General features: G+C 50.8%; 1 protein-coding gene across 1 annotated transcript in view; it reads left to right on the top strand.

The window, feature by feature from the left end:
- Positions 1 to 719: 719 nt before the first annotated feature.
- The window catches only part of fut8b (fucosyltransferase 8b (alpha (1,6) fucosyltransferase)), a gene marked incomplete at its 5' end in the record, with an annotated part of 59,331 nt that continues 40,636 nt past the window's right edge, over positions 720 to 19,414 (top strand). Inside the window, 3 exons of the mRNA XM_083643693.1 lie at positions 720 to 922; positions 13,937 to 14,055; positions 16,392 to 16,554. Coding sequence (XP_083499819.1) covers positions 720 to 922; positions 13,937 to 14,055; positions 16,392 to 16,554 — 485 coding nt within the window. The remainder of the gene's footprint in view (positions 923 to 13,936; positions 14,056 to 16,391; positions 16,555 to 19,414) is intronic.

The following is a 19,414-nucleotide window of genomic DNA, read 5'->3' on the forward strand; positions in this document are numbered from 1 at the left end:
CCTTTCTGGCTAAGAAATAAACATAAATCTGCAGTCAGAATTTGTGATCATCTAACTTATTCATGACATCATATCATGGAGGTATCAAGTCATGAACCCCATATTGTGTATTGAATCATATTTTAGGACTAACTCGGTTGTCCTTCTCTTTTTCCCTGCAGGACACGCCTGAAATCAAAGAATCCCGCAGCACTGACAGGAGGTGGCCAGGCGGCGTGGGGGAAACCAGCTACTAGGCAGCGGCGTGGGGGAAACCAGCCACTAGGCGACTGAGTGGAAGAGAGAAGCCGCCATATTTGCATCTCAGAAGCAAGACCCGCCTCCAAGCCGGAAACCCTCCCATGGAGGATTGAGTTGATACGGCAAGCAAGTGGCGTGCAGGACATCTGAACACAAACGGCCATCCGAGCATGCTAGCCATGCTTTAGCACACATAGAAAAGACTGGTCGACTGACTTTCAGCTGAGAAGCGCCCGCTCCCTTTTCTCATACATCGCCCCCCCCCCAGACACACGCACACCTGTACACACCTGTACATCTCCCTCTCATCCACCGTTGACTCGTGTCCCATCCCAGCCGAGATGCCAATCCCCCGGGCGGCGCTGCGACAGGTGTGGTGACGGGGCACAGAGCGTGCGTGCACGTCCGGCGGGCAGGCCGGTGGGCGGGCGGGTGGGCAGGCACACCCAGAGGTGTTTTGGGGTGGGCGTGGTTGAACCATGCGGCCCTGGGCGGGTTCCTGGCGGTGGATCACCCTGGTGCTGCTGGCCTGGGGCACGCTGCTCTTCTACATCGGTGGGCACTTGGTGAGGGACAGCGATCACCCGGAGCGCTCCAGCCGAGAGCTCTCCAAGATCCTGGCCAAGCTGGAGAGGCTCAAGCAGCAGAATGAAGACCTGCGGCGCATGGCCGAGTCTCTCAGGTACCAACAGCTCACATGTCAGGGTGGCTTTGGGGGGACATTTGAAACGGAACTCTTAAATGGGTCCCTTGTGTTTGATGGCACCAAAGAGAGCGGAGGGGGCAGCGGAGGAAAGAGTGCTGGAATGTCTTACTCAAGTAGAAGTAGTGTTAAAAGAGAACATAGTTAGATCTTCTCCATGCAATTTTAAAAGGACAAGAGGACACAGTTCAAACTAGATTATTTTCAATGGAAGATTTGGAAATGACACAATAAATGGCAGAAACAAAGAAAAGCCAGATTATTCTTCTGTGAATGGCTCCACAATTTGGCAATTTACGACGTAAGCAACCTTTCTGTTGCTTATGGATTGCCACAGAATGTGTGTTCTGTAATGGATGTGATTTAAAATGCAGTACACAAGGAAGCTACTCAATTATGGTAACGTGAGTAATTACTACCTTCACCCTTGGGAGGGGGCTACCTCAGAAACACGCAGCAGCAGCATAAAATAACAGTGTGCACACAGTGTGTGTGCACACACAGTGCAACATCATTAATAGAAGCATAACGCATCATCTGGCCTCCCAGCAGGCATGTAGTATGTGTCCAAAAGAGAGGCTTGTGCTGTTATCTGAATAGATTAACAGTGTTTCACTTCAGCATTAACCTTGTGGGTCTGTGTATGTACTGTATGTCCGTCTGCACACGTATGTGGTTGTGTGTCTCTTTTGTGCACGTGCAGGGCATGGAGCTGTGTGTATGTGGTTGTGCGTCTCTTGTGTGTGCACGTGCAGGGCATGCAGCCGTGTGTATGTGGTTGTGCGTCTCTTGTGTGCACGTGCAGGGCATGCAGCCGTGTGTATGTGGTTGTGCATATCTTGTGTGTACGTGCAGGGCATGCAACCGTGTGTATGTGGTTGTGCGTCTCTTGTGTGTGTGCACGTGCAGGGCATGCAGCCGTGTGTATGTGGTTGTGCGTCTCTTGTGTGCACGTGCACGGCATGTAGCCGTTTGTATGTGGTTGTGCGTCTCTTGTGTGCACGGGCACGGCATGTAGCCGTGTGTATGTGGTTGTGCGTCTCTTGTGTGTGCACGTGTAGGGCATGTAGCCGTGTGTATGTGGTTGTGCGTCTCTTGTGTGCACGTGCATAGCGTGCAGCCGTGTGTATGTGGTTGTGTGTCTCTTGTGTGTGCACGTGCAGGGCATGCAGCCGTGTGTATGTGGTTGTGCATCTCTTGTGTGCACGTGCAGGGCATGTAGCCGTGTGTATGTGGTTGTGCATCTCTTGTGTGCACGTGCAGGGCATGTAGCCGTGTGTATGTGGTTGTGTGTCTCTTGTGTGCACGTGCAGGGCATGCAGCCGTGTGCATGTGGTTGTGTATCTCTTGTGTGCACGTGCAGGGCATGCAGCCGTGTGTATGTGGTTGTGCATCTCTTGTGTGCACGTGCAGGGCATGCAGCCCTGTGTATGTGGTTGTGTGTCTCTTGTGTGTGCACGTGCAGGGCATGCAGCCGTGTGTATGTGGTTGTTGTGCGGCGTATTAATGGGAAACTCCGGGTTCAGATCCGGGCTGTTTCTGCCCCTCTGTGATATTTCCACATGGCTTTGATGCGTGGCCCTCATCAAAGTACGCCAACATAAGAACACACACGCCCACGCTACATCAGACAGCTGGTCCCTGATTCAAATCCCTTGCTTTTGTAATTATTCAGAATTGGCTCAGAAACAAAGGTGGAATTCATGGCGTAAAAAAAAAAACAAGTGCAGCTTTCAGACGACCAGTGTCCAGATGGGTGCCGACACACTGCGCGCTTGTTGCTTGTTATTGAGTTGAGTCGCTGAGCTGGGACCGAGGCCGCCACAGTTGTTTACTGGGGCAGCGCCTCAGTGCCTCCTCAAGTCCCCACTAAGCTCTGAGCAAAGTATCCGGGAACGCAAGCCAACGCAGGCAACTAGCACGCTGAGGTTAAGCTTAAGGTGGCTACAGACTACAAGATCCTCGTCAGTCGCCAGGCTCTGTTCCTTCCACACTATACAACTGTCTGTCTTGTAATCAGGAGTCTTTCAGTCCTTTTGGTTTTCACACTACTGTATATGACTGAGCTGCGACAGACGATCACACATCACAAGATATTTCACGAGGAGAATCCCCGACCAGTCCGCAAACGCAGCCTCACACCGGCTTTATTCTTTCTGAACACACGCTCACACATCGATGGGTCATTCTCCAAAATTGGTTCGGAGTTATTAAGTTGACGGCTATCTCAAATATTATTTTGGGTTTCAATAGATAATAAAATTATCTTAGTATATGTCTAAGATTTGCATAGCTACTTAAATGCTTTTGTACCAATCCCGGAGAATGGGCTCCTCTGTCAGACCACTTGTCTGTTTGTAGCGTGCTGCAGACAGACAGCACACATCAACCCGGCTGTGTCTGCCTCTCTGCCTCACTACTCTCTTCTCTCCCGACATGACCACATATTTAGCTCGATGTCTGTGGGACCTCTGTGACTCATCGGCGAGCACTCGGGGAGCTCCCCGCTCGTTTCTTTCAACAGGTCACACTTAGGAAGCGAGCGCCGAGCCAACATGATTTGCCTGTGATCAGGGGGGGTTTGTCCCCGAGCAACAGAAACAGCGCCTAGTGTGAACTTAGCATTAGTGAGCTATCGACAGAGAGAAGAGGCTGGTTTGTCCTCTGTGTGTGTGCGTGCGTGCGTGTGTGTGTGTGTGTGTGTGTGTGTGTGTGCGTGTGTGCGCGCGCGCGCGTGTGTGTGTAGTGGTCATACACAGGCCCAGGAGAGAACACCGCCAGTGTCTCATCCATTCCTGTAGTGTCTATTATCCATGTATTAGAGCTCTAATAGACGCAAAGAGGCTGTTAGTGAGCTGCCCGTCATCCCGGCCGCGGCCCCTCCCCTCCCTCCCTCCCTCCCCTCCCTCCCCCTCCCTCCCACCTCCTTCACTCCTCCACCAAAGTGCTGACAGAGACTTGGCGCAGAGCCAGACTCCAGCCGGCAGGTTGTCAACGGCCTGACTGACTATGTAACAACTCAGTAGCTTACTGATCCACCAACTCACTGCAAGTGCATGCCTCACCCAATTAAGGACTTTACTAGGCCCGTTACTGGTAATACCGCTATTGCAGAATTTTCCATAATGTTTATGAAATGAATAAAAGTCGGCCTAATTATCCAAATCAAAAGTAGACCTAATTATTGTAGTAACCTAAATGATTTCATATTAATAAAATAGGCCTATAGAAACTATTCACTTTTCGATTGGGGTGTTTTGAGAAAGGGGGGGGGGGGGGGGGGACCCTTACGTCACAACTCACAACTTGGTTTTCACTTTGAGAAACAAGTGGAAGAGGCTGTCTGAGAGAACCAAGTCATCCAAAAAACAAACAATGGAGAGTGAGACCAGTTATTCGTCAAAATCATGTTTCATTTTGGATGCTTTCCTCCAGAGCACCTAACTTTAGCGTGAGTGCAGGCACTTTTCCTACCAGTAGTTGCCTCAGTGGGAATCAGACCCATAAAACTGGCATCGTTGGCACCGTTCCCTGTCCGTTGAGCTCCAGGGCCTCGGAAACGGCTCCCTCTGCACCACTGTTCTTTCTTAAAGGGCCACAATGGAAATGAGCCTCAGGCCATTATCCTGATGACTTCTTTTTCCAATGTGTTTTGGCAGAACTATACATAATCATTAATATGGAATCGTTATATACATCCAATCTACCAATCGATGCATAGATTCAGATTGGTATAGCCTTGCCAGTCTGCAGATTCAGTTGAGTGTTATTCCGGCCGTTCCTGAGTGGTTTGAGTGACGGGCGGGCGCGCGGCAAACCCACCAATCACCCAGCAGCGTTAACGAGAGGTGAGCGGAGGGTCGAGGCGCTCGGCCCGTCTGGCTCCGCCCCCCTCGCCGGCTGTCAGTCACCCCGGGCAGGAAGCCACACAGCGCCCCGCCGAGACGATGACACGTGCCAGCCTGACGCTGTGACAGCGCAGGGAGAGAAGACGGAGAGTGACAGCCAGGCTGAGCGATGAGGACCTGATCGATCCCCCAGGCGTGCCAACAGCAGGACGCGGCCGCGAGAGAAGCAAGCATGCAGAGGAGGCGAGCGTGATGGATGGCACCAGCCAGGACCGCACTGTGTCGAGAGCCAAGAGGAGGGAGAGGGAAGATTAGGATGGAGAGGGGAGGAGAGGAGAGGTGCAAACTAAAGTCATAGCACAGAGACCAGACCCAATAGCACGTCTTAACCCGTTTAATAGGTTGTTTCATCTGACCTCTGTGCCACGCGGGGGGGAGTTACCACTTAGGACAGTGGTTCTTAACGTGGCGTCCAGGGACCACCGGGGGGGGGTCCTTGAGATGGTTCCAGGGGGTCCCCAGCAATCTGAAGAGTTGTTCAACTTCGGCATTGATTCATTTATAAGAAGTTAACCCAATTAGAGAATGTAGAAGAGTGATGGTTCTGATCAAGGTTCAACTGTTATCCCTCTAACCTACAATACAGATAGTCCTAATAGCCCCAATGTGGACTAAATCAATTTAATTGAATCAACAGAAACACTATGATGACAACAGAGGACAACAGTATATAAAAGTAAATTTAGTATGCCCGTAACAACTTCTGCAACACTGTTTAAACCTCCTGTCATAAACCCCGCCCATCCCAAAGTTCAATCAAACACAGAGAATTGTTTGCAGTGTAGCGTTTGACCCAGATGTAGGACAGCCAGGCAGAGAAGAACACAATGTTTCCACATGCTCCGGAGGAATTGTCTTTTAATGGTCCAGCCCATTGACCATTAGACCTCTATTACTCTCCTTCCACGTGCCCTGGCTTGTGTCTTTGTCGGTTGTTACCGCCGCAGACGTTTGGCCATCTTAACCGCTCGTCTTTGCATACGATTTCCCTGTGTTGCCTCCAATAGGCCTGCGTCATTTGAGTGCCCGTCGTGGAGTAACATGTACGATGTAACTGTAAGTGAGCTGCGAGTCTTTAGAATAGATTCTTTAGAATAGATCCCCCCCCCTGTGTGCGGGCCGATAGTGAGAGGTCTCATTTAATGTTATTAACCCAGCGCGGCTCCACCAAACAGACGCTCTGGACCTGAACTCCCATCGACCCGGCCGTGTCGCAGGCCCGGAGAGGGAAGGCCCACTGCCACACACACTAGGCCTATTGTGGGAGCTGTCTGTGGGCAGGACATCTCTGTCAAGTAGGCCTCAGAGCGGAGCTGGCTGCCTCTGGATGTACTGACTGAGGCGTTAAAGCATGCAAGGCAAAAATGCACCATTCAGCATCAGTTTACTCGGAATTAGCCCTGGTGCACGTAACATGAATACAGCAAGGGAAGTAGGCCATGAAACACACCTAGTTAAGTTAAGACACACACACACACACACACACACACACACACACACACACACACACACACTGTACACACTGAAAGGCTTTTGTCTGCCCACGTTTTTATCTTTGATCTCAGTTTTTATGGTCATTTTCAGCCATACCGTGTTGACCCACCTTTTCCTGCTCTTACATTCCTGCACTTTATTAGCTTGACTTATTGGAGTCAAGTGGTTGCATCAGGTCATTTCCAGGACAGACTGGAACACGTCAAATCCCTGTCTTGTCACATGCATTCACATCTTGTATATAAACATACTCAAGTTGATATACACACACACACACACACACACACACACACACACACACACACACACACACACACACAGTAATGTTAAATCAATGTTCCCTCCCAGTGTAAAAGCAAATTGTGTTCATGTTGCCCACTTTCATCTATGCTTCCCAGACCACTTCACATTTTCATCCATATGTATGCCTTCAGGTCAGCTCATGGTCTCCCTTTGAAGTTTAACAACCCGTGTATTATGAAATATTACAGGGGAAATATGTGCCCGGGTTCTGATCGCTACCGGACACCGGCGGCAGGAGCCAATGGGGCGATGGCTGGGGCTAGGGATGGGCATGATTAATTGATGAACGATAATCGATTGTTAAGAATTTATATCAATAATCTATCGTTAAGAATTTTGTGGATCACATGGAATTGGATCTATCTCACGTTGGTATCAAATAGAGGTTGAGTGAATGAATTTCACTCTATGTGGCAGCAATGAGACATCTTACCAATCGGGGGGCAGTTATCATCGTTTGATAGGATTGCTATGATTTGATATGATTGATGTGTTTTGTCTAAAGAGGCTCAGTTGTGTTTCAGAGTACAGTAGCGTTGGCTCGTTAATTTCTGAAGAGGTTTGGCTCGTCGCCTCGGCTGCCTTTACGAGCGCAGCATATCTTCTTTGTTTTGTTTTTTTAATAGTTAAACTTTAACTGCCTTATTTAAGAGGACTGTTATTGGACTCTAAGTTCTTCTTGGAACAAAGATTTAATTGAGGAAAAACATGCTTTCTTTAGTATTTTCTGCCATTGGATTTTTTTTAATATACAAAAATGAACGATTAATCAATAATCGATCGTTAATTTTCCAGATGATTGATTAAGGAAATTTCTTCAAATGCCCATCCCTTGCTGGGGCCAGCATATTAGAGGGAACTGGTTTGCGTGCCGAAGCACACCTGCCTTCCCGGGGCCAGGATCTCCCAGCATGCCTTTTGGCTCGGCAGAACCCTGTCCCACCTCCCCTGACTCCCTGACTCTCTCCTCTGTCCCACCTCCCCTGACTCTCTCCTCCTCTGTCCCACCTCCCCTGACTCTCTCCTCTGTCCCACCTCCCCTGACTCCCTGACTCTCTCCTCCTCTGTCCCACCTCCCCTGACTCCCTGACTCTCATCTCCTCTGTCCCACCTCCCCTGACTCCCTGACTCTCTCCTCCTCTGTCCCACCTCCCCTGACTCTCTCCTCCTCTGTCCCACCTCCCCTGACTCCCTGACTCTCTCCTCCTCTGTCCCACCTCCCCTGACTCCCTGACTCTCTCCTCCTCTGTCCCACCTCCCCTGACTCCCTGACTCTCTCCTCCTCTGTCCCACCTCCCCTAACTCTCTCCTCCTCTGTCCCACCTCCCCTGACTCCCTGACTCTCTCCTCCTCTGTCCCACCTCCCCTGACTCTCTCCTCCTCTGTCCCACCTCCCCTGACTCCCTGACTCTCTCCTCCTCTGTCCCACCTCCCCTGACTCCCAGACTCTCTCCTCCTCTGTCCCACCTCCCCTGACTCCCTGACTCTCATATCCTCTCTCCCACCTCCCCTGACTCCCTGACTCTCTCCTCCTCTGTCCGACTCTCTCCTCCTCTGTCCCACCTCCCCTGACTCCCTGACTCTCTCCTCCTCTGTCCCACCTCCCCTGACTCCCTGACTCTCTCCTCCTCTGTCCCACCTCCCCTGACTCCCTGACTCTCTCCTCCTCTGTCCCACCTCCCCTGACTCCCAGACTCTCTCCTCCTCTGTCCCACCTCCCCGACTCTCCTCCTCTGTCCCACCTCCCCTGACTCCCTGACTCTCTCCTCCTCTGTCCCACCTCCCCTGACTCCCTGACTCTCTCCTCCTCTGTCCCACCTCCCCTGACTCCCAGACTCTCTCCTCCTCTGTCCCACCTCCCCTGACTCTCTCCTCCTCTGTCCCACCTCCCCTGACTCCCTGACTCTCTCCTCCTCTGTCCCACCTCCCCTGACTCCCTGACTCTCTCCTCCTCTGTCCCACCTCCCCTGACTCCCTGACTCTCTCCTCCTCTGTCCCACCTCCCCTGACTCCCTGACTCTCTCCTCCTCTGTCCCACCTCCCCTGACTCCCTGACTCTCTCCTCCTCTGTCCCACCTCCCCTGACTCCCAGACTCTCTCCTCCTCTGTCCCACCTCCCCTGACTCTCTCCTCCTCTGTCCCACCTCCCCTGACTCCCTGACTCTCTCCTCCTCTGTCCCACCTCCCCTGACTCCCTGACTCTCTCCTCCTCTGTCCCACCTCCCCTGACTCCCTGACTCTCTCCTCCTCTGTCCCACCTCCCCTGACTCTCTCCTCCTCTGTCCCACCTGCCCTGACTCCCTGACTCTCTCCTCCTCTGTCCCACCTCCCCTGACTCCCTGACTCTCTCCTCCTCTGTCCCACCTCCCCTGACTCTCTCCTCCTCTGTCCCACCTCCCCTGACTCCCTGACTCTCTCCTCCTCTGTCCCACCTCCCCTGACTCTCTCCTCCTCTGTCCCACCTCCCCTGACTCCCTGACTCTCTCCTCCTCTGTCCCACCTCCCCTGACTCTCTCCTCCTCTGTCCCACCTCCCCTGACTCCCTGACTCTCTCCTCCTCTGTCCCACCTCCCCTGACTCTCTCCTCCTCTGTCCCACCTCCCCTGACTCCCTGACTCTCTCCTCCTCTGTCCCACCTCCCCTGACTCCCTGACTCTCATCTCCTCTGTCCCACCTCCCCGACTCTCTCCTCCTCTGTCCCGTCTCCCGTTCCGTTTGATTAAGAAGCTGTTAAATCCAGCTGCCTCATCTAGTTCCCACTTCACGTCCCCGGGAGACAACATCAGGGATCATTTGTGTATTCGCGTATGGCGTGCGCCTCTCCCCCGTGTGTGCGCCGGCCGTCTGTGGGTTTTGATACCGCCGAGTGTTTGGATACATTCGGGCCATCTGGGCGTCCCAGTCGGAGATGTGTCTCCGCCGTTTATATATCTTGCTAGCTAACCTCTGTAGCACGTCCGTGTTTATTAGCCGGCATTGGCGTGCTGGAAGAGCCGAGGGAGCGTCTGAGCGCGGCCTCGGCGTATCCCGCCAGATGCGTTTTACGCAGAGACAATAGAAACTCTTTCTTCTGCCTTGTCTGAGGAGATATCTTCTTCTTTTATGTTATCTTTTCAGAAGCTCTGAAACCATCTCCCGGGACATGATGTCACAGAGGAACAGGTGCGATAGTGTGACTGGCAGGTCGGGGTGTGGCCACTGGGACATCCTGTAGAATATTGTTTGAACAGCCTTGGCTGTGAGAACCGAGAGCGAGAGAGATACTTAAGAAGGGAAATGCACCTGCCACCTGGGTCTTCTTCCAAAAGATCTGTGTCAAGGCAGCTATTACCATCACGCCTCAGGTTGCACCGTGAAAGGAAACACACATTTGAGACATATATAAATCTCTCACATACCACCAAGGTATTGAAAGGTTTAGCCTTGTCCATCATCTGGTCTTACATGATGTAGCAGTTAAAACAGCTTCCTTCTCCTCACTTGTTTCCATGGCTTTTAAGCGCAGTGCTCAGCCTCAGACAGGGAAGTAGTGGGAGGCCAGTGCATCCCGGCAGTGCTGTATAAAGTACGCAGAAGCCATACTTGAGTAGAAGTACAGCTATCTTACCAGAAAATGACTTTAGTACAAGTCAAAGTCACCTATTAGAATATTACTTGAGTAAACGTCTTAAAGTAGCGGATATTTTCTGTACCAAAGTATCAAAAGTAATTTTCTTATATTAAATGTACTTGAGTATTGAAAGTAAAAGTATGCTGTTAATAAAAAAGGAAACAAAAGACATGCCTGGGCTTGAGTCGGAATCATCTTAGGGTTAATACTCCCGTCAGTGCCCCTGGCCAAGGCAATGGCAAAAGAACTGGAGTTGGTCCCCGGGCGCTGCACTGCGGCTGCCCACTGCTCCTAGTTCTAGGAAGGTTCCTAGAGGATGGGTCAAATGCGGAGAATGAATTTTTCCCATGGGGATAAATAAAGGATAACTTCACTTAACTTCTTGAGCTTTATAGATGTTGGCAAACAACGTTATGGTGCATTACCACCACCAGCTGGAATGTTCTGTGGATCGTGTGATTAACGTAACTTGCAAGCTAGGAGCACTGATTCACCAAACCTGCTTGCTTACAGGCTACCATATTTATTCTGATTTTACTTTGTAACTAACATGCTTACGGGAAACGTAGTCGAGTAAAAGTATACATTTTATTTGGGAAATGTAGTGGAGTAAAAGTGAAAGTTGACAGAAATATAAATATAAAAGTAAAGTCCGGATACTAATATACTTAAGTATTGTACTTAAGTATTATTACTTTGTTACATTAGACCACTTCGTCCCGGGGACTGGCGGCTGAGAGGGGGGGGGGGGGGGTTAGAAGCTTTTTAGCGCTTCTCCAATGCCCCCGCACATGTGCGCGCATTCCATTTTTAATAGCTTCATGTAGAGGAGATGATTTAGTATGATGTTGACGGCAGTCTCTCTCTCTCTCTGTCCTCGGCTGAAGTTATCTGATCTGTGTGTTCTGAGCATGTCTGAGGGTTCATTCCGTTTTTTCATTTTACACATCGCGATGGTTATTTAATGAACAGGTCATTGAGACGGAACCGTGCAAATCCTGATTTAAATCTTCAGATCCATCATGTAGTCGTCCTAATGGATAAAACAAGAGAAAATATACCATTGTAGCAGTGATTCATTTACAAATATGCATTCGGGAATAGCTTTGAATGAGTTACATTAATGTGGAAGTGCTTTAAATGGGCTGAAAGGCGGCCCAAACATCATTTAAACTATAATCAGCAATTAGGCTTTGTGAGATTCACAGCTGTAAATGTGCTAAGCCTACTGAGCACAGAGCCCTGTCATGCCTGCTCACATTTAATCAAGACCGCCACAAAGAGCCACAGAACCACGATAGACGAGACAAACAAGGCACAAGAATGATCACTTGTTTCAGACCCATACCAGGCCTCTTAACACTTTCAGTGCCACGGCCCTTGGGCAAAAGGTTGCTTGCTGTGCCACATAGGCCGCAATGCATTTTAAAACAGTCATATAATTTTTTTAATAATTACTATGTAAACACTGAACACGCACAAATAACGATGAGACTCTCTTCTATCACCTGCAAAAAAAAGTTTATTGATCCCATTTTCCGTTCTTTAGTTATGAGCCGGAGAAGATAGCTTGATTGAACGAAAAACATACCTTTTTTTCTACGAGCTGAGATAATGAGCCTTTTGTGAAATTAAACATTTCAAGCACATCTCTGACTCTGAAGCTAATTTTCTGATGTCTGGGTCTGTCTGGGTGAAGTGTATGCTGCTCTGCTGCTCTCCGTGCTCCCCCCCCCCCCCCCCCCCTCAACTGCACACGCCTCCTGGGTGTGTCTTATGTGTCTGGTGGCTCTCAGTCTCTGCTGAGTTTGCTGCGCACACACAGTGAATGGTGCGCGACATTCAGCTTTTTGGTTCCGCGTGTGTTTGTCACGGGCTGGCATGCTTCCAGTTCGGAATAATAATGCTGATTATGTGAATGTGCTGTTGCAGCGTACATGGAAGTGCTCAGTTGTGACAGCGGATGCTGCTGCTGGGGGCACAGCTGGCGTTGTGCTCGTTTATGGAGGCACGTCGATGCATACGGACGGATGCAATGCGATTTCCTCATTTTCACCAGTGACTATTTCTGTGTGTTTGGCTCCTTTTTCTCTGATCAGGAGAGTGCTGTCGCCACCTAATGGGTTTGTAAAATAGGTTATCGACCTCCAATAGCTACAATATTGTTAGAGGCGACGTAAGAAGCTTAGATCGATACCCCCCCGTCAAAAAAACAATTTGGAGTTATGACGCCATTTGGCGTCGCTGGCACTGTACGGTAAATTTCTAATGACGCCATATGGCGTCGCTGGCACTGAACGTGTTAAGCTGCTTGTTTCAGACCCATACCAGGCCTCTTAAGCTGCTTGTTTCAGACCCATACCAGATACCAGGCCTCTTAAGCTGCTTGTTTCAGACCCATACCAGGCCTCTTAAGCTGCTTGTTTCAGACCCATACCAGGCCTCTTAAGCTGCTTGTTTCAGACCCATACCAGATACCAGGCCTCTTAAGCTGCTTGTTTCAGACCCATACCAGATACCAGGCCTCTTAAGCTGCTTGTTTCAGACCCATACCAGGCCTCTTAAGCTGCTTGTTTCAGACCCATACCAGGCCTCTTAAGCTGCTTGTTTCAGACCCATACCAGATACCAGGCCTCTTAAGCTGCTTGTTTCAGACCCATACCAGATACCAGGCCTCTTAAGCTGCTTGTTTCAGACCCATACCAGATACCAGGCCTCTTAAGCTGCTTGTTTCAGACCCATACCAGATACCAGGCCTCTTAAGCTGTATTTCACACAAGAAGAGGCTGCCATGACCAGGACGGCGCTAATACAGGATAAATAGGATGATGGGGCATTTGTGCTGCTAGGCACGCTCGATTCCTAAGCTCGGCCGCTGCGTTGCCTCGCCCACCCTGCAGCTCGCCGAGCTGACCCTGCAGCTCGCATGCGCAGCTCGGCTGCTGCGTGGCCTCGCCTGCACTATTGGCGTGCGCGTGCGGGTGCTTGTGTGTGTTGCTCACAAAATGTTATTGTGCGTGTGTGCCCCTTACGTTTACATCAGTGCCTATGACATCATCAGTGATGAGATTATTATACTCTTATGACATCACTGATGACATCATCAGTCTTATGACATCACCGATGACATCATCAGTGCCTCAAAAAACATTGCCCACTTGCTCCAATAACAAATTAGATTTACTCTCTTTACAGTAACTGTAACTCTATAGGAACTGAATAGATTTGTGTGTACTTGTACTTTTGTGAGTGTTTTTTTATGAGTCATTTCACTTTGAAGTGTGTTTTGACTAAAGTATTGTTCTTCACTGCGGGTGGTCAATGCCATTGTTTGTTGGAATTGTTATATGCTGTCAGGTAACCTACCGTAGTTCCTCTCGTCCTTTTTGTCTTTCATGGGGAAGATTGTGTGTAATAATAACTTTCTTGTTGTTTGTTTTTTAAATGACCAAGTAACCGTTACTCTACTTTTATTACATTTTAAATTTGCAACCTTTTTTAAAGCCATATTCACCAGTAATTTTAGTTACTTGCATAAAAATTCAGCCAACAGACAGTATTCTCAACCCCTATCGTTGTATACATATGCTCAAGTCTGTGTGTCTCTCTGTCTCTGTCTTTCTGTCTCTCTCTCTCTCTCTCTCTCTCTCTCTCTCTCCCCCTGTCCCTCTCTCCCAGGATACCAGAGGGCCAGGCAGAGGCAGGGTCCCTGGCTGCAGGGAGGCTGCGCTCCCTGGAGGACCAGCTAACCAGAGCCAAGCAGAAGATCCACAGCTTCCAGAGACTCACCGGAGATGGTGAGCGGGGCCCGCCCGCGACACCTTGAAGTTGCAAGGGGAAGCGATGGGGTCGTCGGGGGGTCCGGAGAGATGGAGGGAGTGGTTTGGAGAGGCATAGGGCAGGGTTGTGTGTGTGGGCCTGTCTGAGTGGGGGGCACTGGGGCCAGTCTGAGCGGGGGGCACTGGGGTCTGAGCAGGCGGCACTGGGGCCTGAACGTGGGGCACGGTGGCCTGAACGTGATGCACTGGGGCCAGTCTGAGCGGGGGGCACTGGGGCCTGAAAGGGGGGCACTGGGGTCTGAGCAGGCGGCACTGGGGCCTGAACGTGGGGCACTGGGGTCTGAGCAGGGGGCACTGGGGCCTGAACGTGGGGCACTGAGGCCTGAACGTGGGGCACTGGGGTCTGAGCGGGGGGCACTGGGGTCTGAGCAGGGGGCACTGGGGTCTGAGCAGGGGGCACTGGGGCCTGAACGTGGGGCACTGGGGTCTGAGCAGGGGGCACTGGGGTCTGAGCGGGGGCACTGGGGTCTCAGTGGGGGGCACTGGGGTCTGAGCAGGGGGCACTGGGGCCTGAACGGGGGGCACTGGGGTCTGAGCAGGGGGCACTGGGGCCTGAACAGGGGGCACTGGGGTCTGAGCAGGGGGCACTGGGGTCTGAGTGGGGGCACTGGGGTCTGAGCAGGGGGCACTGGGGTCTCAGCGGGGGGCACTGGGGTCTGAGCGGGGGGCACTGGGGTCTCAGCGGGGGGCACTGGGGTCTGAGCGGGGGCACTGGGGTCTGAGCAGGGGGCACTGGGGTCTCAGCGGGGGGCACTGGGGTCTGAGCGGGGGGCACTGGGGTCTCAGCGGGGGGCACTGGGGTCTGAGCGGGGGGCACTGGGGTCTCAGCGGGGGGCACTGGGGTCTGAGCGGGGGGCACTGGGGTCTGAGCGGGGGCACTGGGGTCTCAGTGGGGGGCACTGGGGTCTCAGCGGGGGGCACTGGGGCCTGAACAGGGGGCACTGGGGCCTGAGCGGGGGGCACTGGGGTCTCAGCGGGGGGCACTGGGGTCTGAGCAGGGGGCACTGGGGCCTGAACGGGGGGCACTGGGGCCAGGAAAGCTGTCAGGGGAATGGGTACACGTGTGAATGAAACAGAAATGGTGCGAATGCCCCATGGCCAAACGGGAGAGAGGCAAGAAAAAGAGAGCGACAGAGATAAAATGGGGACATGTGAGCGTGGAGGGCAGCGCAGGGTCAGTCTTTCCCTCTCGCCGCAGGGAAAGCTAAAAATACCCTCCAGCTTTTCATGCCAAGGGAGGGAGCAAAGAGAAAAGCAAAAGAGCGAGATAGGAAGGTAAAAAAAGAGGTTTCTCCCACTTCTACTGTACCATCTCCTCCTCCTCCTCTTTCAGGCCGTCCCTTTCCCCATTTTTTTTTTTTTTTTTTTTTTTTAGGGAAACCAGAGCTAGCAGCTGTGTTATCCATGTGGGTCACTCCACATTGTTCAGCTGGGGCGGGGTATAGAGTTCCTTCCTGTTGTCAGAGCAGTGTGAGAAAAACACATCAGAGAGCCAAAAGCCACAGACCAGTGATCAAATGCTCCTTAATGAGGTCAAAGCAGCCCCTCAGGACACAGGGGCAGACGAGGAAACCAGGAAGGCATCCTGGAGCCACCGTACATCATGTACGTGCCCGTATGGGCCGATACTCCCTTAATGATCTACAAACCAGAGCTTGTATTCCCTCCTGGTATTTTTGTCCCCAGTCGCTTTGAAGTTCCATCTGTTTTGGTCATTGCTGGACCTCAAGCGTCACTCTGACGCACTGTTATGTTTTGTTCTGATCCTGTCTAGTGGCCCTAAAATAATATCACGATATTTCAGGGGTATTTCTGCGATAATGATATTATTGACGAGATGACAAAATGCTGAAAAATATTTTATTATTAATTTCAAGAACATACAATTGCAACAAAATAAGTGTTATAGTTTTATATGACAGCATAAACGTATCAGTTTGCCTTAAAATATTCAAATATGCCCTCAAATATTACCGTAGTTTGTTGTACATGCTCTTTTGTAACCAAACCACTCCCACACTAGTCATGCCCCTTTTTTGGAATGAACTCCTCCCCAGTGGAGCCACTCTCAGCCATGCTTGTTGTTGCTGTGCGTACGTCATACCGGTACGCAGCGCAATGGTGTGATGTCATTACATCAACAAGTCGGAATATTGCCATTATCACGATATCACAGCATGAATTTTGGATGTTATGATGATGATAATGAACTGTAACGATATATTGATAACGATACGATATGGCACACTCCTAATCCCGTCTCCCTTATCCACCCCCCACCACCCCATCTCCAGGTCCCGGGCCCACTCAGGAGGAGCTGCGGAGGAGGGTGGAGAACGGCGTGAAGGAGCTGTGGTACTATGTCCGCAGCGAAGTGAAGAAGCTGGCCAACGTGGAGGTCAGCGAGAGGCAGAAGTACGCCGACACGCTGCTGCAGGACATGGGACACCAGGAGAGGTGGGCTTACGCTGCCTTGAAGTCATGCTATATGTCATCAGTAGAAGTCCTTGAATGACACAGCAAAAGTCATTTTCACTGCCGATTTGACGCATATTGAGGCAGGCCATTATTACACTGAAATGATGGAAAGCAGTACAGTTATGGCAAAGCTGACAGTAAAATAAATCTGTTTTGTTGCTAATGATATTCTATGCGAAAACCAGTATGCTTGTGAATTTGAAAGTTGTCACATTTTTTGGTCCATGCATTCTGTGTTGATTAGCGTTTGCTAGCACTGCCTGTCGATGCTGTCAAAATTTCCAACGAGGAGATGAACAAGAAGACTTGAAGGCAGCACTCGAGCAGGGGGTTGGCAAGGTACAAAGGGCAGAGGAAAGGTCACAGACACACCCACGCTGTCATCTGGATGGCTAGCCTCCACGCACAGCTGGGCTAGCCTCCGCGCACAGCTGAGCTAGCCTCCGCGCACAGCTGAGCTAGCCTCCGCGCACAGCTGAGCGAACTGAAGCACGGCCCGGTGTCACTTAGCCAAGTGCTTCATTGTAATCCCACTGAAGTGGCTTACAGCCAGGACCCATTGTCTCAGCTGCTGCTGCCTAAGCAGCTTTCCGCAGTCTGATTCCTCACCCCATACACGCGCGCACACACACACACACACACACATACACACACACACACACACACACACACACACACACACACACATACACACACACACACACACACACACACACACACAGTCACACACACACACACACAGTCACACACACACACACACACACACACACACACACACACACACACACTCTTTCACATAGGCATTCACTCTCCCTCTAAGCCTCCAAGGTTTCCTCCTACCGTATGTGCTCCAGGCAAAGGCTGAGAGAGCGAGCACAGATCGGGGCAGAGAGAGCGAGCACAGATCGGGGGAGAGAGAGAGAGCGAGCACAGATCGGGGCAGAGAGAGCGAGCGAGCATAGATCAGGGCAGAGAGAGCGAGCAAGCACAGATCGGGGGAGAGAGAGCGAGCATAGATCGGGGCAGAGAGAGCGAGCACAGATCAGGGCAGAGAGAGCGAGCACAGATCAGGGCAGAGAGAGAGAGAGCGAGCACAGATCGGGGGAGAGAGAGCGAGCATAGATCGGGGGAGAGAGAGCGAGCACAGATCGGGGGAGAGAGAGAGAGCGAGCACAGATCGGGGCAGAGAGAGCGAGCGAGCACGGATCAGGGCAGAGAGAGCGAGCGAGCACGGATCAGGGCAGAGAGAGCGAGCACAGATCAGGGCAGAGAGAGCGAGCACAGATTGGGGGAGAGAGAGCGAGCACAGATCGGGGCAGAGAGAGCGAGCACAGATCGGGGGAGAGAGAGCGAGCACAGATCGGGGGAGAGAGAGCGAGCACAGATCAGGGCAGAGGTGGAGAGAGTAATGACTCCAATAAATGCACTGCTCCTTCATTTACATTCTGCTCGGGTAGGGGGAAGAGCACTTGTCTAGGAAGTTTCCCCAGTAAAAGTAAAAATGTAGGGCATATAAAAATGTATGCAGGTGCTTGTTTACTCTCCAAGTGAAAATCATTTAGGATATTGTGCATCTCTCTAAATTATACTATATTTTATTGGATTATTTCCACGAGCAAAAGTATTTGTTTCATTTGAAATGACATGACATGTAAAAAATGTAAATGAGAATAATAATTCTCGTAGCTACAAGGTCAGTCTTTTAAATGTACTCAAAAAAAGATGTACTAAAACTAGTCAAGTACAGTAACTGCTGTAGCTGCAATTGGCTACTTTCCACCTCTGGTTGTATGGTTATTATAGAAACTATAATTAAAAAGCCTGACAGGGTTCCGCTGAACCCTTGGCGCCGACTGCGTTAAGGGGTGCGCCGCAGCTGGCCGGCCTGTCGGCGCAACTCGGCGGAGGGGGTGCGCAGCTCCTCAAAAACGTGACTAGGCGGCATTGACGCAGACGTCACGTGAACAGCACGAGAGCTTTGATTGGCCGTAGCCTTGGGCCGCGTACGTATATCCGCTGATGTACTTGTGAGAGGGGAAGACCATGGGGAAGACCGACAGCCATGTTTTTTAACAACTTTATTAGCGACCGTTCACATACAGGATAATGCAATACAGAAGAGTACAGGGAGTGCCGCTCAAGGAAACGCTATTTCAGGCGCACCAGAATGCGTTTTGAAATGGGGGGAGAATAAAATAAACAAAATATCCCTCTCATTTTGGGGGGACAAATTTTCCCCTTGTCCCCCCATTTCTGGTGCCTATGCGGCATTTCCTCAACAATGCTTGTCCCTCATCTAGCAAAGCCTTCTGCATAGCATAAAACTTCAACTTCGCCGACATGATTGCAAGTTCTTGGTAAACAACACGATTGCATCGTATGTAAGGGACATGGGTGCCCCACAAGCCACCTAGTGTTTCAGAGGTGTACTGCAGCCAACGCAGTGAGTTATGTTCAAGTATGTATAGTCTCGCTGTCGCCGCTAGTCGGCGGCAAGGCTCCAAGTCGAGGCTGCGCGGAACCCTGTCAGGGCCTTAAGATGAACCTAGCTGATAAACACTGTACACTGAAAAAGTAAAAGTGAGACTTGGTGCGGGGGGGGGACTTAACTAAAAGGATCTACTTGTATATAAAATGAACAAAAATACATTTTAAATTAAAAGTTTTTAGTTTTCATCTTTTTGTTCATATGCAGATTGGAGCCTCTTTTTTTTGCTATTTTCTGACAAATGTATTAACTGGAAAATTCCTATAACATTTTTTCAAAAGAATTCCTAATGTATTGTATTCTATTACACAATACCTGCGAGAAACACAGGGCAAACCGGGTCGGGCCTTC

The sequence above is a fragment of the Poromitra crassiceps genome (genome assembly GCF_964638095.1).
Source record: "Poromitra crassiceps genome assembly, chromosome: 9".
In the NCBI taxonomy this organism is placed as follows: domain Eukaryota; kingdom Metazoa; phylum Chordata; class Actinopteri; order Beryciformes; family Melamphaidae; genus Poromitra; species Poromitra crassiceps.